The sequence below is a fragment of the Zosterops lateralis genome (genome assembly GCF_965231275.1).
Source record: "Zosterops lateralis genome assembly, chromosome: 3".
Classification (NCBI taxonomy): Eukaryota; Metazoa; Chordata; class Aves; order Passeriformes; family Zosteropidae; genus Zosterops; species Zosterops lateralis.
This window is the reverse complement of record NC_139764.1, coordinates 50,100,810-50,128,245: the sequence shown is the minus strand read 5'-3', so window position 1 is coordinate 50,128,245 and position 27,436 is coordinate 50,100,810. Positions and strand designations below refer to the sequence as shown.

Genomic DNA, 27,436 nt, shown 5'->3' with positions numbered 1-27,436 from the left:
AGTCCTATACCTGTGCACATGCATGCAAATGTGAGCCCTGTGTCTGTCCTCTGAAGTTCTGTATTTATGAATGGTTGACAAAAACAGCACTTGCTTAGATTGGTTCCTAGAAGAGACTTACATACAGTTTCAGTAAGGTAAATAATTTTGCTGGTTTGGCTGTGAAATAATTTTGAAATGTGTTCTAAAAATACTTAAGACACACTTGAGATTTTAAAAAGATGTGCACAAACAGCATTTATATCTATAGGAAGAACTAGTTTCCTGTGGTTTATGTGTTAAACAGTGTGACCTGTTTATAAGTCATATGAACTGTGTTTTCAGTGTTTGAATGGTCAGGTCTTGCCCAAGTGTCTCACAGAGTTCATTTTTAGCATTTTCTCATTGCAAATACCTCATAAGGTTTATCAAAATGAATATTTTGTCATTCAAAGGGTATATAAATGCAAACAGGAAAAAGTAAAGAAGATGAAGAATAAGAATTTCTGAGATGCTGATGGTTCTTTGCTTTTTCTTTAGCTACTACTGTCTCCTTTCTTGTTCTTTGTGGTTCTCTTATCTACAAAAACATTTAGATTAGTACGCTAATTAGTTTATGTTAACCAGCAGAGGGCTTCCACCTCAAAGCAAACAGCCTTATCCCTTCTGCAGTTTCCCTGGTATCCTCTTAATCAGAGAAGTGGGAAACACACAATTATTTAGTTGTCTTAGGGTACTTCCCTGCTGGCAGAACGATCTTCAATTACATGTTAACGAATTTTTTAATACAGTTTGTTTTTAACTAGCCTCCAGTTACTTTCAATACAGCCGTCAGCATTTCCACAGAAAACTTGGATGATTCAGTAGAAGTTTCTTGTGCTTCACCAAAGTCTCCCATTTCTAAATTTCTAATGTAACTGGCGTGTTGCAAAGTTTCTGTGCAGCCAGGTATTAAAAGTGTTTTAAGCCTCTTCTTAGTATGAACACAGCATATGCTGAGTAGAGCAGTAGGAGAGACTAAACTGATCTTACAGTTTAGATTAAAGCAGTGCAAGTTGAGTTTATAGACTCGTGTTCATTGCAGTGTTCCAGAGAAAAGATGAGCACCTGTGGATACTAGAGAAGCACACAGCTTTTCTGGGAGGTTGGGGTTGCCCCTGAGACACGGGCTGGTTCCATTGAGAGCATCCTTGGTGCGGGCTGTGCCAGCGGGCTGGAGTGAGGCTCAGGGCAGTGTGGCAGAGGAGGCCGAGGTGCTGGATGATAAAAATGAAATTTGGAATGTTTTTATTTTTATCACTGGATGCTGCTGGGGCACCTCTCCAGCTTCTCTCCCAGGCTCTGTACGTGACTCCCCACGTTGATCAGAGCTGCTGCTGATGACTTATGGTGATTCAGCCAACAGATGAATGCCTGGGGGGAAAAAAAGCTGCAATCTTCTCTTCGGACAGAAAACTTAGTCTGTCCGCAAGAATTCCATACTTAGATAGTTAATCTTCCCAGCCTGTCGGCACTTGGGAAGTGTTGGCCAACAGTTGTGAGCAGAGCAGTGCCCTGGCCAAGCTCAGCTTTGGAAAGGAGGTGACCCTATGGTTAGGGGATTTTAAAAAACATTTTGTGTTACGAAAGCGAGAGCCTCACAGCCTGGGAGAGAGAAGGTGTGCAGGAACCGAGGCGGTGACTCCAGTTAGGAGGGAGCTTTTAGCAGAGCTGTCTTAATTAGTGAGTTGTCATGCCCGAATGAAAAACCACTAAAGTTGTTAATTACGTTTCAAGCAGAGATAGTAACAGCTTATACAGGCAAACTGCTGGAAGACAAGTCGCTACCGTGTGTCACCGTAACCTGTCGCTGCTGCGGTCCCTGGGGAGGCGGGAGCGCGGATCCTGCATCCCGGCTGGATCCCGGCTGGATCCCGGCTGCCCCCTGCCGGCAGTGCTGCCCTCCTCCCGCCCGGGCTCCCTGTCCCTGTCCCTGTCCCGGGCTGCGCTGCTGGCCTGGAGGGGCTGCCCGTGCAGTGCCCCAATATCTGCACACTGCCCGGAGTCACCAAAGCGCTGATACTCGTCCCTTTACCTGGCACGACAGCATCAGACCTCACCGAGGAAAAGCTCGTCCCTGTGTAGGCAAAGCTGAAACTTAATGCGGCTCAAGCCCTTTCCTCCTGTATCCCTCAGAGTATCATAGAATCATTTAATTAGAGAGGAGCTCTAAGATCATCGAGTTCAGCTGTTACCCAGCACTGCCACATCCACCACTGAACCATGTCCCCAGGTGTCACACCTGCAGGTCGTTTAAATGCCTTAGGGCTATCCATCATACTCTTACTTAGCAAAGCTCAGTACTTGAAAGTGCTCCTGCCATCAGTTTTCTATGAAATTTGAGGTTTGCATCAGTTCTGGAATTACGCTGATGAAGAAAGCCAAGAGCTTGTGAATACATTTGTATACCTCTGAGGCCAGTGGGTGTCTGTGTGCAGTTAACTTGCCTGCTCTTTTGGCATCAAAGTATTTTAGAGAAAAACTTTTTTTTTTTTTCTGGGCAATTCTGGCATTGGTTCTGCCCCTCTTACAAATATCTTTTTGGCTAACAACCAGCTTGTACTCTTTGTGTTCCTTGCACCATTTCTCTCTCAGTAAGAGCCATCATTATCCCTACATACAGCTGCTCTTGAGGGGAGAATCAGATCCAGGTTAGCCCAGCATTTTATAGAAACTGTACCCCTGTTTTTACAGAATTTCCCTATCAAAGCAAGTGCAGCTGTTGAATCAGAGAAAATACTGCCCTGATGCAGTGAATCCTTCTGGGACACAAAAGCTGAAAGGAGGAAGAGAGGCTGGTGGCAAGTGCATCGTACAGACCTGTCCAAAAGCTGTTTTTTCCTTTGTAGGATAAAATAGTTGTCTGCAGTCTGATTTTTTTTTTTTTTTTTCCTCGTGGACCTAATAAAGTTGGAAATGCAGATGGGCTGCTTGGAAGCAGTCCTACAGTATAAAATTCCCTCCACCTTTAGTTTTGGTATGGTGTGTTTTTAAATTGGAAAAAAAAAATCCAAACCAAAAGGGTGAAAACAGAAAGGAAGTTTTTCTTTGTAATTAGGGCACTCAAAGGCTCTGTAAGGGTTGTGATAGGAACAATTAATGGGCATTGCTTTTGTGTAAGACAGGGCCTACTTAAGTAGGTCGCAAGGCTGGGAGCCAGGAGACCTATTTTCTTTTCTTAGCTTTGCTGTTTATCCTTTCTGTGATCTTGGGCAAGTAACTTCATTTTTGTTCCTTTATTTCTTTACTATTTTTTTTTCTCCTCGCAAGTCCATTCACACTGGGAGGGAAAGAGTTTCTCACTTATGTGCCCTGCACATAAAAAGGGACACAACCTTAACTGGAAGTTTGAGGTTCACTTATACCACCAAAATGTTCTCTGTGGCTGCTTTGCTGTAAATAATCCCTCAGGAATATGGATTACCTTGTGGGTTTGCTATGTGAGCATTTTGTAGGGTCCCTGTAAAAGAACAGGCACGGTGTAGATAAAGACATCTGAGGGGGTCAGGTTGACGAGGTTTCAAAACTGACTGAAATTCCTACACATCTGCCTGGAGAGGATGAGTGCACCGGGGAAGTAACCATATGTAGCAGATCAGGTGATGGGGCAGTTCCTGGGATGGAGGAGTTCTCAGGGCTGCTGGAACACCCCTCTCCTCTCGCTGGCTGCAGCCAGAGCTTTGTAAGGAGGGATGAGACTGCAGGGAAGGTGTTTTCAATGGGCTTTCGCCGGCGCTTAATCCAAATGGCTTTATGACTGGCTGATGATGAGTTGTTACCACCTGGAGGAAAACACCCAGGAAGTCTGAGAGAGGTGTCTTCTCAGCTGATGGAGCATGAGCTATCCCAGCAAGCTGTAATTGCCAATCATCCATGTTCTTTGTCTCGTTGAGTCATGAGAAATGATAGACTAGGAAATGCAGGAATTAAATTCACACGTGGATTGTGCCAAAAGCCAAAAATGGAGCATGTCTGCAACGTTTTGGGATTTTTGTCTTTCTGCTTTTTTGATTTTTTTTTTTTTCATTGACCCAAAACCTTCTCTGTGAAACTTTTTTTTCCCCCTTTGTTTTTTTTTCTGGCCTTAGGAGAACACAGTGGCTGTAACCATGTATGTGTGTTTGCTTAACAACTTTTAGGGAATTCTTAGACAATCAGGTTGTGATACATGGTAAAAATCCTGATGGTATGTGAGACTATGCTTACTTGGTCTTGTTCGCCTCTTAAATAAATAAATAAAGGGGAAGGAACCAGTTTAGCTTTCTACTTCTGTGATTCCTTCATGTTTTTTACTGAGATGGATTTGTATTAAAAATGTAGCAAAAATAATGCCTTAATCTTTACATACATAACCTGGAAAATATTATTTATAGTATATGTGCCTATATACTTGTATGATGTCTTCATAAGGGAGAAAATAGTCATGTTGGAAAATCAGCTTAGCTTATTAGAAGTGTACCCTGTTTATTCTATATGGCTTTGTAGAGTGTTTTACATAATTAAATTTAAGCCTCTACAGTGTTTCAGGTGCTAAAATTTCTAACTCCGTGGCCTTGTATTCGGCTAGTGATTAAAGAATGCCTTAACTTAATGTAACAGTTACTCAACGTGTATTGTTTTTCAAATGGTAATTGCTGTTTTCTCTTGATCTTGGGAGATTTATTTTTGATCCACATGTATAACAATGTATGCTGATATTAAGCTTGTCACCTAGAAGTAAGAAGCATTCTGTGGTAGTGACAGTGTTGAAGTGTATATAGCAATGGATCTTTCCCTGCAATGAAATCGAATGGTACCAAACTCTGAGCAAAGCATTGCACGACTCTGTTTACAGTAACAATGCAAATGTTATGGTCAGTCACGGCGTTTTTGCCCTTGCATCACTAAGCTGTGACTCAGCACACTGTGAAAAAAGGCAGAGGTACACACAGGTCGGGAAAATTCCTGAAATTAAATTGCTGCCTAGTCTCCGGGCAGGCCTCTGGGATTTACCCTGGCACTTTGGGTTAACCTGAAAGGGTTTCCTTCCTGTTGGTTCCTCTGATCTTCCGTTTCTAACTAGTACAGTGGAGAGGAGATGACTCTGATTCTGCGGTTCCTACCAGGGTTTTTATACATCTGGCTCTGTATAATTTAGCCAGTAATAGCTGTGGTAGTTTACAGTTCTCTTTCTCTGTACTTTTCAGTACTGCCAATTCCAAATGTTTGCTCTTTGTCAAAAGAACTAAGTTGACTTTAAGCGTGGTCTTTTATTTTTATATTAAATCCTGCCTATTTGTACATGAGCTGCTCCAAAATGGATATTTCAGTGCTTGGGTCTCTAGGGGTATCTCACTCCACATTCTCAAGTCTTCTTGTAAGCAAAAGGAAGCAAAACAAAGGAAACCTCCCAACCCTACACAGGTCTCTTGTCTCATCAAGGATGGGGAGTGGTGTCTGTTAACAAAGACAAAAACCTCCAAACTAGAAGGACTTGATGACACAGTGAGAAAAGCGAGTGTTAGCAGTGATTAGCTCCCACTCCCCCTCACTCAGCACACCCTCAAGTGTGCACCCTTTGCAGCCCCCTCCCACTACAGCACCACTGACTTTGGGAAGTGGTGGGAGACCTGTGTGTGTACATATGCATTACCTCGTTGGAGTGAGGTCAGTTTAAATGCAGCCTATTAAATTATTTACAGAAGACAGTTGGCCAACCCATTGTGCTGTGTTAGAGGGAGCCAAAGGTCACTTTGGTGTGCCTGGTTGATTCATAGGGTAATCTGATACAGTACTTAGCTTTTTGCCTCCCAGTCAGTGGGTTAAACCTTATCCTCTTATTATGAGTCAGAGAGCCATAAGTTTCAGAAAAAGCCAGAGCCTTTGTTTTTAATGGTTTTGAAGAGGGTGTGCAACAGAATCCAGAGGGCTGCGGTAGCATCTGCCAAGGGGTTGGGGCGTGTTCTGCAATAGTGTAGATCTGACCGGCAGCTTGGGAGCCGAACACTGAGCCCTTGTTTTCTTAGATCCTTGTCCTTTTGATAACATCATCTGCAGCCGTTAGGCTGTTAAGAGATTAATGTTTGTTCTTCAGATAAAGGGTATGTTTTTGTGTTATTTTTCTCTCCCCCCCACCACCCCGGATTCCTCGCTACCACCATCTCCTTGAGGATTCCCTGAGCTGATCTTACTGGCTATCTCACACATTCAAGTTGTTGGGTATTTTTTTTTTTTTTTTTTAATTTTTTTTTTTCTTCCTGCAAGATAGAAACTTGTGAGAGGGTTTTTTTTTTTTTTTTTTTTTTTTGGTCAACTTTTATCTTGGTGACCAATTCCAGCAAACCCCATGACTATTGGGGTGCCTAGGTCTAACCAGCTCCTGACTGCTTTAAAATGCTCCCTTTGCCTCTCCATCTTTGCAGGCTTATTCCCTCCTGGGAGCAGCGTTGGTGTTGGCATGCAGGGCGAGCACTGCAGCTTTCAGTAGTGCCTGGCTTTTTAAAACTTCCACACTGTGGAGTGCGTTTCCTAGCTGCTAGCTTAAAGAGAAGGCAGCAGAATGTAACAGCTGGGAGTGAAACCTGTTTTATGAGCTGCAGTGACCCCAGTGAGAGCAGGATCACTAAATATCTGCTCAGAATTTGTTTATGTCTGTGCACTTTTGCTTAGTTTCTCTTCAAATGTACCACCAGTTAGGGGGGCACTAATGTTTTCACCACACTCTTCGGGATGCTTTTGGTGTGGAAAAGCTCCAGGATTTTATTTTCCCCCTTTCCAAGTCCGCAGAGGTGCACAAGTGCTTTCCTATTTCTGCAGGCAGAGTTCAGAAGTTTGTGCTGCCACTGAGCTGGCTGAGGAAAGGAGGAGTTTTGCTTTTAGGAGAGCGAGCCTATCATATTTCACTCTAATCCTAAGCGATAGCCACGCAGTCGGTTTTATTGTTAGAAGAGCCTTCCTGGAGCTCCTTCCCCAGGCTTTTCTCTAAGGCAGAGCAGGGAAGCCGGAATGAGGTGGCAGAAGTGTGGTGGCTTTATTGTCCCTCCTGAGCTGTGCCATGCCAGGGCGTGATCTCCGCCTGCTCTTCCCTCCTCGGGGGTGCTTTTGATGAGCCAGAAGAGAGGACTGAATTGCCTGAGCGCTCCTGGGCAGCGATGCCAGGGAGAAGAGCGGAGCCACAGTTCCTGCTGTTGAGTGGAGAATGGGGAAAACACTTTCCTCAGTGCTGTCCCCTGCTCAGCCCTTCCATGCTCCGCTGAGCTGCTGCAAGGTGCCACTTTCTGCTGCTTTTCTCCCCTTTGTTTTCTTTGGCAGCTCCCTAAGTGCTGTACCAAAGCGGCTTCAGGGGAGCTACGCTGGCACAGCCACCTGCCTCCACACTGGCTTAAAGGCAGCCAGGAGAAACCTGGACTGAAGTCGGGTTGAGTTTGTTCAGCCTCCCAGGAAAGCCGCTGGGAAAGGGGACAGGGGCGATTTCAGAGAGGTCTCTTTGGAACCCGACGCCAGCGGCTGGCTCGAAAGAAGATGAAAAAGGAGTGTGTTTCCAGATCTTTCAAACTCAAACAAAACCCAGGCTCCCTCTCGCGTGCTGTCAGCTGGATAAATTTCTCGTCCCTGTCAAGGCAGACAAAGAGGCTGTTCCGCAGCGATGGGGAGCTCTCCTCCATGTGCGTGCAGCAGGTGGACCAGGATGACGAGAACTGGACCTACCGGAGCCCGCAGAGAAAAGGTGACTCGCTTTCTCTTTAACCCTTGCGATTGCTGCTGGAGTGCCAGCCCTGCTCCCTGCTGCTCTGTCCTGCTGCTCGGGTCCCACTGGGGCCAGGAGCCGCAGCTGGGGATGGAGGAGGAGGAGGAGGAGGAAGGCAGCACAAAAGCCGAGGTGCAGCATTGCCTTGCCAAGCTTTTTTGGGGGGGTAAAACTGTGAAAGCTTATAGTGATTAATAGGAAAACCCTTTAATTTCCTAATCTAGGTACGGATTGTGTGGGATATAGGTAAGTTTTGTTTATGATTCTTGTAGCCGGTAGTCATTGGTGCCAGAGTGTTTGGGCAGGTGCTGCAAGAATCTCTCTTCAAAATGTGGAACCAAAAAGCCGTGTAAGACTCCACTTCTAAATGACTGGGTGGCTTTTCTTGGATGACTGCCTCATGGTCCTGCTGGGAAAAATTTTAAGTGTATTTTGTTTTATGAGGGCAGACTGAGAAGAGGTCCCAGATGCAAAATAAAAGAGATGATGAGAAAGTGAAGTGATGGGAATTGCTCCACAGAGAGAAAGGACATCTGGGATATGAGAGAAGCAGCTCTGACTGAACCCTTGAAATGTTTGGACCTGGGGTATATTTTATATGAGACTCCTGAAAAGTACTTTTATTTTTTTGTGGTCTGTTTTTGAATGAAGTTTGTCAGGTCACTGAATAACCAATTACCTCTCATTTGTCATAAATCAAAACAAATTTCAGAGGATTGCTGCTGTGAGTTGGTGAGCTGCAGTTGCCAGTAGCTGGCTGGCAGGCAGTGCACTGTGTGTGCACGCAAGGTTGAAAATACTCAGTAAAGTGAGTGATTTAGTTGTAACTTCTCTAGTGCTGCCAGAGCAGTAGTTTATTAATAGAAAGTGTAAGGTTGACTCAGTTTTGCTGTAAGGTCACTTTTGTAAGAGCAGGCAGGCTCTCCAAGGGCATTTGATCTTCAAAGGGCCTTTTATTTCTTTGCATTTTTTGGGAGCAGTTAATAGCTATTGGACCAGAATTTCACTTCCGTGTCAAAACAGGTTGTGGCTTTAGTAAATGCTTTGTATGCAGGAACACTAACACAGGATGTATATGCTTGTGCTTTTGCTCCTTGCACGCTAGGACACAACTTTAATCTGTGCTTTGAAGATTGTTTATTAACCTACTTCGCTGCTGAAAAACTTTAAAAAAGGGAGTTTGTATTTACAACCAGTAATTTTTACTTTTGACTGTTGGTATATTGATACTGTACAGTAATGCCAGATCACCTTCTAATGCCTACGGGACGGGATCTTGCAGGGATCAGAAGAACCATCGGGTTCTTCTGCTGGATTCTATGTGACTTCCATTAAGCTTCTCATGCTGCCTTCCTTAGCCTGTGCTCACACCACAGGGCAGAGATGGGAAAGGAAGCTTTACTTATGGATTAATGGTGTATTAATTTTTTCTGAGTGATTTACATAAAGAACCCATTGTACAGGCTGGAGGGGGAGGGCAGAATTCCTCCTGTAATTGGGCAGCAAGCTATGAAAGCCTCCCTGCCTGCCTATTGAGGAGATGACAATATGTTATTTCTGAAGGGAAGGTGTAGGGAGGTGTAGATTATGCAGGGTTTATTTCCTCTTTGCCGGGAACAATTTGACTCAACTTGTAAAATCTGCCTGGGTCATAAATCTAACTGTGCATTTCTGTCTGACCAGGATCCTCTGCCAGACTGACAGGGATTGCCAGGGCTGAAGGGAGTGTGGGGTTATATATTTGGACAGGAGAAACTTGTCACAGCTGCAAGTCTTTTACCCTGGGCTGCGAGTCAGGCTTGCAGGGTGTTGGAAGAGTTTGAGAATCCATACCTGGCAGAGTGATCACCTTAGGTTTGTGCTCAAAGGCAAAACGTGTGTGATAAATGGCCACTTGTGTTCTCAAATTAATTTGCTCCATTGCTCTGTTGAATTACTGCTTGCCAGCCTTTGTAAAGCTCAGGGCTCAGGACAGTATTGTCTTTGGTGCTCAAATTAACCATATCACTAAATTAACACAAACTAGAAAGAAATGGACTGCACAGCAGACTTAGTAAGTGTTATATAGAAAACCAGGCTATTTTAAGCTACACAAAATTTTAATAGTTTTTCAGCTATCAGAATAGTTTTCCTTCCAGTTCTTGTTCAGGTAAATTGGTGAAAAAAACTAAGTCTGACAAATCATAGGCTCTCCTTCTCCTAACTGTACATGTAAAGGCAGGAGTGTTAATAACAGAAGCTGGAAATGAAGGAATTGTTTTTCTTTCTGAGCTGTTTTTCTTCCTGTCTTTTTAAACCTCTTCTTTTGCCGCTCCGTTGCTCCTCCAGGCTCAGATTGCATTCCCACGAGGCTGCTGGGTGACAGGCACAAGGCAGCATGTGTTGCGTGGTATTTCACCAGCAAAGTGGCTAATCTGCCTTGGCTGCAAACAGGAGCCTGCACACAGTAGCGAGCACAGAGATTGGTTGGATTTGTCAGTTTGAAATGAGCAGAGGAACAAAAGTAAATGGTAACTGCAAACCTGGGGCACACCCTGATGTCCTGTGTGGCTGATCCCTGTGTATGTGAAAGTCAAGGGCTGCTGCTTCTTCCTTCTTTTTAAAGTGTACACAGTAATGCAGATTGTTTTGGAGCTGGTAGCACCAATCAGACTTCACATTTAATAGAGCTCTTAGAAGAAGAGATGGTAAAAATTGACAGTAAAATAAAGGTTTGTTTTTTGAAGCATTTCTTGCTCAGGCCTCTTCCTCCTCAGTCAGTTGGAGGCCCTTTGAAATGAGGGCACACTGTAACACATATTTCTTCTTCTTTAATCAGATTTTTTAGTTTAGACATTTTACTTTCTGGGGTAGCCCATATTTTCAGACTGAAGCTTGGAGCATTTTTTTTTTTTTTTCATTTAGAAACCACTTTATTGGAAAAAGACTGAGAGGAGTATTTTATGAAATGAAAGTGCTTGGGTGTATTGCAAAGGGTTTCTGATGGGTGGAAGAATGGGACAGTGGTTCGTGTGTGCCTGTGCTGTTTATCACAAGTACGACATGGCAAGTAACTTTGAATAGAGATAACACATGAGTTAGTTCATGGCACAGGTTTCACCATATTTACTTTAATTTTTTTAAAAAGGAAATGAGTCACACGGCAGCATTAGAATATCTTAACTGAGCTTTTCTGGCCAGGTGCTGCAGAAGCACAACTAGCAGTCAGGTCTGACCACAGGTGACAATGCACAGAAGGAGCTCTTACACAATGACATTTTCCAAGCTCTCCCCTGTTTATGGCTCTGATAATTTACCCACTCCCTCCCTTTCACTTGGTTGCTTTCCAGTCTTTCTGCATCACGAAAGTTAAAAGTCTTGGCTGCTTTTTACTGCAGGTTATATTACCTGGAAAGCTTATTTAGAGTCATTAGAGAAGCCTTGTTTCTCAGGTAACTGCTACGTTTTAATGACTGATTAAACCTAGCTCAGAAGGTGGCAGCCACTGGCTTTCTGCTGTTAGCTGGCCAAGTCTCAGTCTTTAATAACAAAGCGTGTGAAATGCCCATTTTTTCCCTTGCAAAACCAATCTAAATGTGAAAATTTGTTTTAATGCTAAAAGTAATTTAAATTCATAAATAACTCCTTGTGGGCTGAGCCTTTTGTGTCCTTGCAGTGTGTCTGATGGAAGCATTACTAACATCCTGATGACAACTCTGACCAAAGCTGTCAGTTCACTTCCTAATGACTTATCCTGGTCTGAGAACATTGCACTTACCAAGGGGTCAGATTTCCATAAACTGAACAATTACTGACTTGTCACAGTAGTAGCACTGGTGCTGCCTTATTATGTTGGTAAAAATGATGCCCTTTAGTTATGCCTGTACTACCTGTGGTTGGTTAAATGTGCATCAGGTAAGTTTAATACTATCATGTGCATTTTTCTTCACGTTCCAGAGGCACACTTGAGACTCAAGACTTTGGGTTTTAGAGCTTGTATTTTCAGTGTTTCCTGTAGAAACTCAGGGTAGAGATAGGCAACTCTGATCTCACCTAACTGCAGCACCAGAGCATCACCCCAGTCTTTGGTCCAAATAATTTTTAAATTCTAGGTTTTAAAGTAATGAATATAGTTTACAAGGGGGTTTCAGGAACAGACAAGTAATCACGCTTTTTTAGTAATGAGGTGTAAGAGTACCAGTAGCTGTTAAGTTTCCATAAGCAAGATTACCAAATCCAGACTTCTTGTTGCTATTCCAATATAAAATCATTTTATTTGGCTTTTATTCCTGTATGTTTTTGGACAAGATCTTGTGGTCAAAGGGGGGAAAAGTCATGTCAGTTACTACATGGATAAAGGCCCATAAACCCAAAGAGAGCTGTTAGCATTTGTAGAAGCCATAACATGGGATGAATTGTAGTGTTGGGGTGTGTGTGTCTGTGAAAAGGATTCTTGAAGCTTTGGGCAAGTCCATAAATAATCATTTATGGAAACCTCAAAAAGCATTTGTGTAAGAGACTGGAATAAGTCCAAAACAAATATTACATGCTTTATATACCTTTTTGTGAAAGGCTTTTTTTTTTTTGTTTGTTTGTTTGTTTGTTTGTTTGGTATGTGGTTTTTGTTTGATTTTGTTTTGTAAGTTTTCGGGGGAATTTTTTTTTTTTTGGTATTTTAAAAAAGAAATTAATGTTTATTTAGTAAGTATAAGCATACATATGCAAATCTCAATTTTAAAAGGAAAAAATAATGAGATATTTGATACAAAAGCAAATTTTCTGTCTTCTACTTTTTACATGTTGTAGGTTCTGTGTGCAAATATAAAATTGGATTTAGTTCTATGCATTTGTAACAATTGGTCAAGTTTATATTAAATTTTTGTGGTTGGACTGTTGGATGTTGTGCTTTTATGGAAACGCAGCTGGGAGCAGAGGTACTACTTCAATTACTGATGTATGTAATGTATGTACTATTTGTCTTAGCGTATTTTTATCATGGCACAGCAGAGGATTCTGTAAAACTTTCATGATATATAATGGCAAAAGTTTTCAGGCTGGTAAAACAGCTGGGGGCAGTCAGTAGTCTAGCATTTAACTATAACTTGAAGTACCAACTTTTGTGTGCTTGTACATAAAGAAATATTTAATAAAAACTTGGCTGTCTTCCCTATGTCTTCTGGCAAATATTGCCACAGATGGGAATCTGAAAATGGGTTTGCTAAGCAAAAATTTGTAACCTACAGAAACAAGTTTAAGTAAGAAATGTTGATATCACAGAACCACTTGTTTAAACCCACACCTCTACTTCTGCTTTATCAAAAAAACATGGATCCAGACATCATGGTTATTTATTCTATAAAAACCTTGCCAAATTCCAGTTCTTTGCTATTTTGATAGTGCAAAATACCTTTAATTTTAAAAACAAGAATTTGTTTTTCTGATCAAAAGTTTTTCAGGTAAAAAAAAAAAAAAAAAAAAAAAAAAACAAACCCAAAAAACAAAAAAAACACCACACCTCTATAATCTTATAAACTTGCTGCAGTCCTTCCTTTTTTCCCAGCTGCTATCCCAGCAGGAAGCAGTGACTGAAGAACAGCAGTCTGTGCTAAAGGACATTTCCCAGTAGATTTTTTTTAAATGAAGAGTTGTAGCTGGTTTCACTGCCTATTCCAAGAGCCATAACTAATGTAAGTTAACTGTGTTGAAGAGTCTTAATCTCTCAGGGGATTGTGGAATGTTTTTTGTTAGGATGGAGGAGCTGAAGGAAAGAACAGGCTTGTGTGGTGGAGCTGCTGTCTCAGAAGTGTGCTTTTCTTGGGCAGAGGGGAAGTTAACCCCTGGTGTTTGAGAACTCCTGGGGCAGATCTCAGCTCCTTCTGGGCAGCTCTGTGCTGCTGTCAGGTGAGACCCTGACTGTCTTTACCTTCAGTAGGACACCTTGAATTTCAGGTGCAGAGTAGCTCCAGCCGGAGGAGTTCTCGTGGCTGGTTGCACTGGGGAAGACCAGTGGTGGGAAACAAAACCAAATTGAGTAGCACCTGACTTAACCCTGTGTTTCAGGGACACTGCAGCCCAGTTTGTCTTGCAGTTTCTGTGCTGTTTGGATTAGCAGGGTTGGTCACTGGTGCAGTGCTCCTCTGCTTGTTGCTTTGCAGCCGTGAAGCAACACACAAAGTGCTGTGGTTTTCTGTCTGAGAGTGTGTTGCTTGGAAAGGTTTCCAGTTTTACTTCATGATACATAAACTTTTCTATACCTTCATACACTTTTTCTTGTTCCCAGAGTACCCTCTAATGTCCAGCCTATCTTTAGGCTGAAAACTTGGGGCAAATGTTTTCCCCTCACTAGGGGTTAAAACTGATGCCTCCTGACCCTCATATTTTACTCTCAAGTAGCTATATTTTATAAAGCAGACTGGATGCTTTCCAGTGATTGGATGCACTGTTTGAGCTGAAATAGCGTGCTGTATGTGCTTTCCCATGCACTGCTCATTGAGTAATAGAGTACATGAAAAATCCTATTTCTATGCAGTTGTTAGCCAAATGTTTCATGAATTGTCCTCTAAAACTGAGGGGACCTTTGTCTCCAGCATGGTCATAGCTCACCATTCTGGCAGAAGATTGCAAATATAGCAACTTCTTGTATTCCCTCCAATCTGTTACAAATGAAAAGAAAATGAAGCTGAAGGTTAAGAATGTGGCTAAATAACTGAAGTTGATGAATTATGAAAGAGAGTATTTAGCTTTTATTACAATATTTGGAACAATTAAATAGGATCGATTTGACAGTTTGTGATTTAAACTGTGAAATAAATTTTCTTCTTGTCTTTTAGCTGCAGAACTTCCATAAAAATAATTAAACTCTAGGTTTGCCATCCACCTCGTTTGTTGGGGGTTGGTTTGGGTTTTTGTTTGTTTTTGCTTGTATTTGTCTATTAATGTAATTTAACTACCAGACTTTCCCATTTGTAAGTGGAAACTTCTGTGTTGTTTCTTCTTTTTTTTTCTGGAGAATGGAAGTGTAGATGCTTTTACATCTTGAATCTGTAGCTCGTTCCAAAGCCTGAGCTGAAGTGGGTAAAATATAAGTCCTAGGTGCTTTTGATACCTAAGCAAGTTGTATTTTCAGCATGTGAGCATATATGTTGGGCACTTAAGAGGATGGCACATTTTTCACCCCAAGGAAAGGTAATTAATATGTACACCCTCTACTCCTTCTAGAGCTTCCCTTACATATGGCATGGCAGCTTCTGCCTCGTACTTTATTTCCCTGAAGCAGATATGTTCCCTGGTCATTGAGTCGTGATGAACTTGTAGTGTTTGGGAGGCAATTAGGGGCTGTGAATTAGGTGCTTTGCAACTGGCCCATCACTCACTTACCTATTCACTGCCAAATAAGAGACCTGAGAAGCACCATAGAAGGTTTTTATGTAAAGCTCAGAAGCTGTCAGATCAAACACCTAAGCAGAGGGAGTGACAGGGCTGCGTTTTGCTTGAGAGTTGCACGTGGGGATGTTAAATAGAAGTTATCCCTGGTCACACTTTCTCCCAGGTAACACAGGTCCATAGTAACAGTGCACCATTGTGGATATTGGGGGGGGACGGGGGAGGTTTCTGCCCACACCTCTTCCCACTTCTTGCTTGAACTGGGGGTCATGTCCATGAATCATGGTACAAGAAGCTGTGCTTGCCAGTTTGCAGGTCAGGTTTGATAGCAGTAGTTCTTGGGGCGAGGCACAGCTTCCCCTCCTGACTGCTTTGCAGGGGCTCTTGCCCTCCATGCACTGTGCCTGGCTTTGTGCAGCATGTCCCATCAGTCACGTCCCTTCACACCTGCTCCTGTCACCTGCTGCCTCTCTTTCCTTTTGCTTGTTTGCATGTCTCAATTTTATTTTTTTCTTCCGCATGGCTTTGTTTTGCATATGCAGGTGTTTGCTCGCTAATGTAGTGGGGATGCTCACAGTTTATGTATTAGACTTAATACTCTGAATCACACTCTTGCAGACACCTTGCTAATGACTACATTAATTAAAGAGGGACTTCTGGAAGAAACAGGCTCTTAATTTTGATTCTGTCATTCATGTCTAATTTTAATGTCTGAAATAGGGACAGAAACTAATGAATAGGGGAGGCTGTTGCCTTTTAGAAACTGAAATTTGTTTGTACTTGCTTGTAATTTCCATGGAGTCTTTTGTATCTTTTTCTGCCTTGTAATCCAGACTGCCAAAGAGGTGATGAGTAAGGATGACTGATTACAGCCTACTGTACACTTACACGGAAACTCTCATCCCAGAGTTACTAACTCAATTTTATTAACCTTGAGTAATGCATGGAATGCCATATATGGTAAATATGGCATTTTCATTTCAGAATGAAATGAGGTATTGTGACATGCAGTGCCAGAATCAGGTATTAAAGTGTCTGTTTGACTTGTAACCAGCGTGACCTGGTTTTGCACAGGGAGAAGATGCCCTGAGCTCAGCACCACAGCCCCTTTCCCACTGGGGGGGTGCTGGCTGGCTCTGTCAGTGGAGCTGTCAACAGCAAGGGGGCTGCAGCTCTTCCATGGTTTCTGTCAGATTGTCATTCAGCTGGGACGTTAAGGAAGGCAGCAAATCTATTAAATTAATCAGGTTAAATACGGAATAACCCATTTTGTTCTGGCTGCTCTGTGCTGACACTTCTCACTCAGGAATCTCAGTGAAGAAGCAGCTGTGTTTCTGCCCCAGGGACAATGGCAGAAAACACCTCGAGGCTGTCTCATGTTTGTAGCAAGGAGGGAATCAGGACAGGTGAGAATGCAGCAATAGTTCCCATTGCACTACCCATGTGAAGCTGTAACAACCTACAAATGGCTCTGTCACCCTGCCCTAGCACGGGTACTGATAAGAGTGGTGGCTCAATTTGCTGCCCAAGGACAGCTCATGCTAAACTGCCGATTTTGTAATTCTTTGTCAAGGACTTGAGTGTATTTTGGCCCATAGCTTTAAATCACAAGAGAACGACTTAAAGTGCTGCTGGTTTTCCCCCGATTTTTCAGTGAACTGTTTCTTGTTAGGGAAGCATTGGGATAGTGTGAATGAAGTCAGCTCCCCAGGTAGCAGGGATGCTGTGTCTGCACACTCCTACACCTTAGGGCAGGAGAAAAACTGATTTTTCTCTTTGCTGCTTTGTGTTGGTCTGGCATTTGTTTCAGGCTTGAAGGGTGTTTTTTTGATAAAACACCATTGCTCTGTTTGGTTACAGCGTGCTGTAATTGTCCATATTTCAGGAAACAACCTGTTCTTTTCTCCTCATCTTTGTAGGATGGTGCAGCTGTCTTTGATGCCAGGATGATAGCAGGGGAATTTACTTCATGCTGCCTGTGGTATTGGTATTCCTGATTACCCAAAAGTGGCTGCAGAGCATTCCCCAGTGGCTTGTTGTTACTAGGGTTAGTGAAACACTGACGACGTCAATCTGAGGGAAAAAGCCCTTGCCAACCTATGGCAATTTTCTGGAGCAATGCACAGACGACTGAGTAAATGAAAGTGCCCACAAGGGGCATTTTTGTTTTGTTTTAATAGTAAACATTATCAATAAAGCCCTGTTGCATCCATTAATCAAAGCTAATTTGGCACACAACCCTTGCAAAGCAATCAATCTTTTTTTTTTTTTCTTTTTTTTTTTTCTTTTTTTTTTTTTTTTTTTTTTAAATTGAGAAGCAGATCTTTTAGCAGCAGATTGAAATTACTGGATTGCCTGTTGTTTTCCCAGGTTTTTTTTTTTTTTTTTTTTTTTTTTTTTTTTTTTTCCTCAGAATTTCTGCTCTAGCCTCTCTTTAAATTTAGGAGCAGCAGCCACTGTTTCCATATAATTAGTGTTCTTCTGGTCATGTGTTAAGGCTCTGTACACTCTGGTCCTACCCGAACAACCAGGAATGCCTTCTTTGTTCAAATTCTGTGGCAAAGAAATTCCTGAATGAATTTGGAGAAGTTGGTTACAGATTCCTTTCTTGACCTACAGCAGCTCTTGAAAAGATTTTGCCCTTTCTGTGGCCTTTGTCTGAAGAGTAAGGCAAACAAAAGATAAGGCAAACTAATTCATGACTTCATTGTGTTTATTTTCTTCCTCACTTAAGGCAGAAGGCAGCCCATTCCTAAAACCATTTATTTTATTAATTTTAAGGCCAAGCACTTTGTGTCTGCACCTGCAAACACTGTTGGGTTTATTACAGAAGAACTTTTTGTTTGCAATAATCAGAAACCACAACAGGATTTCACAAATGCTGTCTGCAGTATCTAACTGAAAACTATAGCAGTAGTAGTCAGAGTAGGAATAAAAATAAAGGTTTTTCATTGAAAATCATATTTTGGTGAAAAAAAAAAGACAGATAAAGGATTTTACTTTGGCTCATGAGTTTACATAGGATCAAAGTGTAACTGTGTCCCTTCTTCAAGTAAAAGGTCATTGTTTTAGATTTAATTCTCTAGGAAAACAATTTCAAATAGTGTCAGAGGTTTTATTAGAATAAAGTTGTTCTAATTATGGGCATACTTCTTTTCCCCCCCAAATGTTTATATTGGCTCTGTTCATTCCTGCTCCTTAAAGGTATGAAAAACTCCATTTTTTCCTCTACGTTTGACACTTTGGAAAATGGTTTCTCATGCCTGTCTTGAAGGATGGGACAAGGCCCTGTAGCTGCAAATCTGAAGTGTGAGAGTAGCTCTATACTAATTGTTTCACTGATAATTTTAGAAAGATCCATTTATCATCACAAGTCACCTGCCTGCATGACTTCTTGCAGGACAGGATACATCATTTTAGCTCCTGCTGTGGTGCAATACTTAGCAATTTGAGTTACTTTGAGATACTCCTTTAAAGGACATACTTTCTGCCTGATCATTTGAGTAAGTTACTTGTTTCATTATGTTTGCTGTGACTTTCCCCAAAAGGTTTTCTTAATCTTAAATAATTTTTGAAATATTTCTTTCCTTCCTCACTGTATGAGGAAACTCCACCCTCAGTCCTCAAGTAGAATAGGTAATAAAATACTTGCTATCAACTGCGAGAGATAATGGCAAAATATTTTTTTTCCTCTTGCTTTGGAGTTGTAAGAATATTTGGTTTTACTTATCAAAATAATGGTTAATATCTTTTTTCCCAGTGCTTGGTTTCCGAGTTAGTGCTGACTCTTTAAAGATACGCTGGGGCTGACCTAACCTCTCTTTATCTCCTGTCTCTTATCACCAGTGGGAGCACAGGGCCTGGTGGATTCTGGGTCTGGCTTTCCTTAGTGCTTGAGCTGCCTGCAGACTAGATAGTGTGGCTTGTGTCTACCCTCAAATTGAAAATTTTATTTTTACTCCAGCTGTTTTCTTTGGATAGCTTTTCAGGGTGGTTTTGTTTGTTTGGGGGTTTTTGTTTTGTTCTATTCCTTTTGGTTTTCTGTTATGCACAGCTTGAAAGGCAAGCATGTAAGAAGAATTCAGGCTTTAGAAAAATGATAGCTGGCACCCATCCAGGGTATCAGAAATTGACATCTCCAAGGATTGCTTTGGTTCTGAAAGGAAAGAGGGCTTAATTAGATGTCCCAACAGCTCTCCTAGCTGGCAGGCAAATTGGGATGTACCTTGAAGTGGGAAAGAGCCTAAACCCTCATCATTTTTTTTCTGTGAGTTGTGAAGATCTGAGCTGGATTTTCTTTCATGTTCATTTTAATGATACAATCTTTAGTATCCAAAAAGTGGTGCAAGCATGTACATATTTTTCTTTAATTTCTTTCCCTCCTATCCAGTTGCATTTTCAGATTAAGGCAGCAAAGATAAATGGCAGTTGCAATGTTATGTTTCAACAAGGAAAAAATGACACTGCAGCATTTCTTCTAGTTGTGCTCTGAGAGCTGATAGACATTTCAGTGAGTTGAAGGTAAGGGAGAAGATGAAAGATGTGGTTTAGTCTTTCAAAATTCCTGACTTCATGTGGTTAAAACATTTCTATTTAAAAGATCACGACCATTCCCTATTAAACATGGATATATATGCATAGTTCTCCGTGTAGGTTATGGACTCATCTATAGAGCCAGTCTATCCATTTGGTGGGAGCAGTGTCCCCCTCAGAGGTGGCAATGGCAGATGGCATTATGGCAGCTGGGAGAGGTGCTTCTTCTGTCATAGGATGGATGTGGTGGGATATGTTCTTTCACATTTGTAGCTGTCTCTTGGTATCCAGCACAACATGTAATGCTTTGCAGTCAGCATACTTTGTAATATGGCTGTTGGAAGGTATTTCCATGTTATTTCCATAGAGTTCACCCAGGTGTGATGGAGAAATTTGGTTCCCTAGAGCCACAGACTGCAAAATAAGATGCAGGGTGTAGGAGAACTGGTTTCCTGTTGGGAATTTGATTTCATGCTGCAAAAGGCCAGACAAGAGAAGAGCTGGGGCAAGGAGCTGCCAGCTTCCTAGATGGCAAGGTCCACTACCTTTGAGGCAGTCAGGGGGATAACAGCCTCCTTAGTTTTGCTGCTATTAAATTACACCTCTTCTTGGATCACTCACAGAGTCTTGACACACTAAAAAAAATAAAACAGATGATGAACTGCTTTAGGCCTGTCTGGGGGTTGATAATTCTGCCCTCTTCCAAAATATGTGAATTTTTATTTCACCTTATTTCTTATTTTAAGCATTCCCTTTTTCCCAATGGACACGAGGAAAGTGGGGATCTCTTTCACACTTCTTTGCTCTGCTTTTGGTGAGGGTGGGAGGGGAAGCTGGTGAACAGGACAGAGTTACAGAAGATGCACTTCCTCAAGGCCCCAAACCTTCCTAGAGGAGTATGTGCCACTGGTGTTAGGGCCCAGAGCAAATCAGACTTTTCGGCAATTGTCTCTAAGCTGTATCTAATTTTTCAGACACTATTATTGTTCCATAGTTGGCTTCCTCTTCCTTGTTTTATTGACACAGTTTGCTCATGTGCAGAATAAACTGCTGCTTGGTTGTGGGATTTTTTTTTTTTTTTTTTTTTTTTTTTTTTTTTTTTTTTTTTTTGTTATTTCTACTTGTGTTTGTGATTCCCCTAGATCATTCTGTGTCATTTCTTAGTCCTCAGTGGAGTGCTGGCAGCTGCTCTCAGTCCCCGGTGATTATCACTTATGCGCTTCTTACTTCCCCTTCCAGGTAATTAATGAGTGGGTTTAACAAGATTGGACCTTAAAATCCCTCTGGTATCCGAGTAACCTTCCTCCAGCTACAATATGTTTTTGTTTATTTTGCCTCCATAAACCGTTTATTCCCAGAGCTCTCTGAAAAGTTATGGTAGGAAAGAACACATGCATGCCTGGAGCACCAGAGAACTCAGAGCATAAGGAAATCTTGACATTAGTCTGCACCCTTTCTAGCAAGATTTGAAAGAGAAAAGGAAGGCTAAGCTACATAAATGTTCTTTTTTGATTTTGAGTTATTCCAACGTAATGTCTCCATTTTTCTGCCACCACAGCCTGCTCATAGCCCATTCTAAAGCAAAGTAATTTTTCTTACATGAGGACAGATACTTGAAATGTTATTCTTTAATATCGAAGCCCAGCTAAAGGTATTTAATATCTCATTAACACTACTTCGTCTGGGGTCTGAATTGCTCTTTTCAAGGTGTTTGGGCCAGGGTTTTTTCTGGAGCTCCACCTAAAGATAACGTGTTTGCATGCGTTCTTTATTTTCACTTAGCTTTACATGGAGGATTTTAGGACTTGTGCTTTTGGAGACAGTTGCAATTCTTGTTTGTTCAGTAAGACAGGCTACCCTGACCCTTGTTCCCTGGTTCTTGCATTTCTTTGCTGCACAAGGCCAAGTCCTATAAAAGTCAGTAAACACAACACAGCTTTATTTAGACCCAAATACCATGGCTAAGCTCAGCGCTGGTGGGCAGCTCTTTGTGACCCTTATAAAATAAAACGCTTACAATGTTGTGTCCCTCTGTTACTGGAGGTCTACTCTGCAGAAACAGGAGATAATGTAGGAAACCTTTTTAGCCACAACATCTCTGGTGCTGAGCAGATGAATCATAGAAGGGCTTGGGCTGGAAGAGACCTTAGAAACCGTGTAGATCCAACCCCCTGCTCTAGCCAGGAATATCTTCAGTAGAGCAGGTTGCTCAAAACCCCATCCAGCCTTGCCTCTGAACGCTTCCAGAGATGGGGCATCCATCCATCCATCCATCCATCCATCCATCCATCCATCCATCCATCCATCCATCCATCTGCAGTCATAAAGCACACAGGCATAGACGGTATTACAGAAATAAACATTTTCTCTAGCTTGACTATTGAGATACACTTAAAAGATTCTGAGTTATGAACAAACCCTATAATTATAGAAGTAGAAAACTGCTCAAAGCTCTTTCTGGACAGAGACCAGAGGCGGGGGGAGGATGACAAAGAGCAGAGTCAGTAATTTGTAAGGAGCAGGCGATGGATGGTAGAGACTTCCTTCCCTGAACTGACTGCTGGGTGCCGGGAGCTGCCGGGAGGGCAGTGCCAAGTGCTGACAGAGGATCCGGCCTGACCCTCCCCGTCAGTGGCCGCGCTCCTTCTCCCGCCTTTCCCCGCGGGCCGGGCCGGGCCGGCGGGAGGAGGGAGGGAAGGAGGGAGGGAGGCCGGGCCCCGCCTCGCCGCTGCCCGCAGGATGTTCTGCCTGAGAGGTGAGGGTGCTGCGCGGAAGGGGAGCGGGGCCCGGGGCACAGCGTGGGTCTGTGGCTCCTTTTGTTGCAGCCATTCCCGTGGCGGTCCCGCGGGAAGGTGCGGACAGCCCGGCAGACAAAAGGCCGGCGCGGTGCGGGGGCCGCCGCAAGGCTCTGTCTGTGGAGGGTCCCTCCCGGTGACAGCACCAGGGGCGGGTTTGCCGTCCTTTGGTTTCCCCCCGTGCGGGTGAGGTGTCCTGGAGCTCCCGGAGAAGGGCAGAGGGGTGGTTGTAGTTGGTGGTGCTGTGCTACTGCAGGTGCCTGGTGGAAACTCTGCCGGGTGATGCTTCCCCTCGCTCACCGTCCGAACAGGAGGAGGTTTTGCGTCCAGTGAGATTGTCTTATTTTGTCTTTTTAATTGAACTTCTTAAGTTCTGAAACGAAAAGACTAGGAAAAGCTTGCTGATTTTGTTTCACGCCCCATATTTCTGTTTTTATCAAAAGCTGGTATTACTGCTACTTTTCTCACTGGAGCAAGGTGGAAGCTGACCCCGAGAGCCGCTGTAAGGAAGGGCTCAGGAGTTTTTATAGAAAAACAATTTCCCTGGGAAACCATAACAACTACGTTAATTACTTAAGTGCTTATCAGTGCTTGCTCAGAGTGTTTTTCTAAGCTAGTTAAGGACATGGTTAGTGGTGGACTTGGCAGTGCTGAGTTAATAGTTGGATTCCATGATCTGAGAGCTCTTTTCCAGCTAAATGATTCCACAAGCCATTGACTGCTTTTATTCTACTAATAGCTTTTATTTATACAAAGTTCCCACTAAAGGATCTTGGTACAACCATAAGTTTAAAAAGACAATAAAAATAGTTATTTTCCTGCGAATTTCAGAGTGATGATGATCCTAGAGAAAACCTGAACGAATTGCACAACACAATTTGCTGTGCAGTGTTTTATCTGAAATGAAATCGGTTTTTTGTACAAAAGATGTGCACAGTTTAACGTTTTTAACTCCCCAACAAGAGGTTTTCAATTCACAATTCAGCAGATCACTTCAATTACAAAGCAATAAAAGATGAAACTTTTGCTGCAGCAGTAGTTACAGGACAGAAATTGTTTAAATGAGGAGTATAATAGGTAAGAGGTTTTCAGCCCTCTTGAGGCAGCTAGAAAGACTGTTATCTTGATCTTCTGGGTGAAAATGAACCAAGGAGTGAAGTTTTCAGAGATTGTCCTATCTGCAACAAATGGGCTTGTACAGAAGCAAAATATTTTTGCCTTGCATAATTAAATTTAATTGTGCTAGCTTTTTTTTTTTCCTTTTAAATCCTAAGTTGAATGCATAGAAAAAGACTTTTCAACATTTTCAGGTTTTATTTGTGACTAAGTTGCTAGTTCCAAGATACAAAAGCCCATCTAAGGTCTTAAAAGCAGTGAAGGTACTGGATAGTTGTGCTGCACAGCAGTCTGTCATTGCACTCTGTCATTGTGCTTTGCACTGTTCCCATAGCTCGGAGTAGACTTCTCCTTAACCTTCAGGAGCAGCAGCTACTGTGTATTACGTTATTAGGCACTGAAAATTGTGATCCTGAAATAATCAGCTGGAGTGTTGCTACTGATGGCCTCAACATGGAAAGGAGAGATGTTGTGACACCCCCATCCTTTTTACTGGCTCGATGGCAGCCTGTGTAGGGTTGTCACTGAAACAGCAGGGCACATCTGCCTTTCGGGTGCTGCTGGCTTGTTTGGGCTCTGAGGGCTCAGGGGGAAGCAGTGTGGTTGTTCAGGCCCTGGCTGCCAGCTTCCAGTGTTCACTCAGTCCGATTTGTCAAGCACACTCCATCTGATCAGTAAATCCCAAGTCTGATTCAGTGTCATCTGTGGGTATGCGTGGCATGGGTGATGAAATGCCCCTTGCTTTAAAACTTGGCCTCCATGAGCTCTGATGGTCTACTGACTCTAATTCTTTCCTTTTTGCAGGGGGAAATAAGTGCTCAGAGCTGGGTGTCTCTGCCCCTGCATGGCAGGTGAGCCAGGGTCCCCTGCTCACAGGCTGGCCTGACACGGCACCCACCTGTGGGCAGCTCCTTCAGGTGCCCCCATCTCCTGAAACATACATTGGAGTTTGAGCTAAGTTGGGCACCTGCAGCAGAGGCAATCTGGGTGCTAGTTATTGATCTCTGTGACTGAAAGAGTACAGATGGAATATTTAAATAAATTTCCCCGGTAAAGAATTTTTCCTAGAAATGTCATGAGCTGTTCATTGGCATGTGATGAAAAATGAGCTCACAAAGTTTCTGTGATACTTGCCTGGAGTTTCTCTTTCCTTCATAGCTTTTTTAAAGGGAGAAAGAATAGTGCCAAGAAATGCTGTAAAGTAGGCATGTGTGCTTACTGCTTTGTCTGCACTTGGGCAGTATTTTCCATCCTTGCTTGTCTTACAGCTGTGCATTTGAGAGGGAAGTCTTTTATACTAATTATAGCAAGAAGTTATGATAGAAGCTATCCATGAAAAATCCCAGGCATGTGCCGCTTGCTCTCTGCTAGAGAGTTCCATGCTAGAAATGCAGATTTTTTTTTTTAACTTTTTTTTTCTTTTTGTGAAAGATCACAGGGCTGCTCACCAGTTGTCTCATGTGTTGTGTGTATGTAAGGACATTCCTTGGATTCCTTTCTTGGCAATTTTCTCGTGAAATATCCAATGTTTGAAATCAGAAACAGCTTTTCTCTGTCTTTAAATAAATGCATTTTCCAAGTTGACCTAGACAAGAAAAAATCTGTAGTAGTTGCTTTCTTTTTTCTTTCTGTTTAAAGTTTTACTTTTTTGTGTGTATAACACCAGGACAAAAAGAGGAAAGGGACTTAAAATAATCTAAATCTAAACAGAATTGAATGAGTTTAGCTTAAGCCTAGATTGATCTTGTGGCGTTTCTTCCTCTGTATTTATTTCAGGTTTTTTATTTCTGTTTCAGTTATGCATAATCACAATGGGATCCATTCTTTTTCTAGTTTTTATATTATATGCATTATTTTATTAGGGTGATTAACTTTGAGGACACTTACTATCTCCAGTTCTTTGAATAAAAGCAGTTTGAACAAACACGAAATAAGTACAGACTGACATTTAAGTATCAAGCATATGACTATAAGTTAAAAAAAAGCAACCCTACTTCTCAATTCTTAGTTGCACCTGTGTGAACCTTGGACATGCCAGGATGGCTCTGTCAGCACCACCACCAAGAGTTCTGTCACACACGTTGTGTTCTCATGCTGTGGGGAAAAAAAAAATCAGTTTGTACTTAGCTGCTAGCAAGATTTTACTGTTTTAAGGCTGCATAAAGATTGAAGATTTTGTTCATTAAATGACAGCTTTATTAATTCACACTGGAAGGATATGTGAATTATATCAGGAGGATATAATTCAGGAAGGAGAGGAATGGAGGTGGGGAAGGATATGTCCATGGCTGAGTGTGGATAACAGCATCTGGTACAGGAGCAGCTTTTTTCTGTGAGGTGTCAGTGAACGGGAATGACTTACAACTGTGCCTGGAAGCATGGAATGAAATTGAACATAACAAAAGGAAGATTATAGGTCTGGATAATAACATTCTTGCTGAAGTTAATCCATGCTCAGAAATAGTGAATATATACTTCTGCGTTTAAGTATCATTCAAGTCCTTCACCTATGGCTGCAGTCCTATTGTCTAATATAGTTGAACACCACCAAAACACTTGTTTCTGTCTGGAATCATTTACGATCTAAATGCACTGGAAGAGGGCAGTGTATATAAAAACAAAGTGAATTTTCAGAGGTAGTGGAATGCCTGGGAGGCAGAGCTGCAGTGCTGCCTGTGGCGTCTACCCTGCTTGTTTCTTGGCTCTGTTTGCAGCAGAGACGGAAACGCCAGGGAGTATTTGTGCCATGCTCACCCGCTGGGGGAGAGTGGAGTACCCCAAATCGTGCTTCTGCAATTCAGAGGTTACCTGTAAATACATTTAATCACCACATTGTGGAAGCTTGTTGTTCCACTCCTTGGAGCTGTTTCATTTGACTGTCTCTGAGGAGACCACCAAATGGCACGGGTACAGAACCTGTGGAATGAATGCCTATTGTTTGCTGTGGTTTTGCTCTGCTTTTTTTGGTCATAGAACAGGGTGTGGGTGCCTATTTTTTCCGTTTAATATTTAAGAAGGTCAGTGGTAGTGGGTGAAGCAGGGTGAATGTGTTCAGGCATTACATAAAAATGTTTTCCAGCAGGTACATCAGCCAGGGCACATGGGCTCTCACCCTGAAGTGCTGTGGTGACAACAAAAGCCAGATGGATTTCAGCTGTGAAATCAGTATTAAAGCTCTCCATCAGTAAATCTTTAGGTGATGATTGGAAATGTGGAGGTCAGGGCAAATTGCTGTATGTGCCTAGCCCTCAGTACTTGAATTCAGCTTGTGCTTTTCAAACACTGCGCAGTATAAACACACACAGACAAAAATACTTGATGCTTGTATTCCATTTGTTGACTCAGGTGGTATTCTTTAAGACTATGAAAAGTGACTCCTCTACTGTCACAACTGTAGAATTAAGACACAGCTTTTCCTTCACGTGTGCATTTAATACACACACTGCCTTTCTGCTCCACATCTGTGTCTTTATTGCAGGCTGCAACAGGAGCCATTTGCACAATTGACACAGCGCTGTAGTCCTGAGGAGGGCCTGTTGGTAATTGAATCATAAGCAGAAAGATTATCAGCTGTTTTCCTTGACCTGCTTTCAGGCAATATCTGTTAAGCAGCCCTGGAGGCTGTTAAGCATTGTCTGGAGGGCTGCAGTACAATGAAGTTGGCCATCGCTGTGCAAAGCAATAGTAGAGGGCAGTGAATTTCTGTCAAATTGCAGCAAGAAGCCAGCACTTAAAATTAAGCAGTAAAATGCGTGCAGGCTAGAGAACATTAAAGTAGATGTAAAGGTAGCATGCACAGCTGATTGGATTCATAAGCACTGAAAAAATTCCATGTTGAAGTGGTCTTTGAGACAGCATACACATACTTGAAATCTATTAATATCTT

General features: G+C 42.3%; 1 protein-coding gene across 6 annotated transcripts in view; it reads left to right on the top strand.

Moving 5' to 3' along the window:
- NHSL1 (NHS like 1) overlaps window positions 1-27,436 on the top strand; it is a gene marked incomplete at its 5' end in the record, with an annotated part of 177,927 nt that overhangs the window by 67,521 nt on the left and 82,970 nt on the right. For 2 of the 6 annotated variants that reach the window (XM_083856991.1, XM_083856990.1), the window contains one exon: window positions 7,376-7,723. The exons of the other annotated variants lie outside the window; for them this stretch is intronic. In XM_083856991.1, coding sequence (XP_083713117.1) covers window positions 7,519-7,723 — 205 coding nt within the window. Of the gene's footprint in view, window positions 1-7,375; window positions 7,724-27,436 lie in introns of those variants that run through there. 6 annotated transcript variants of the gene reach the window in all.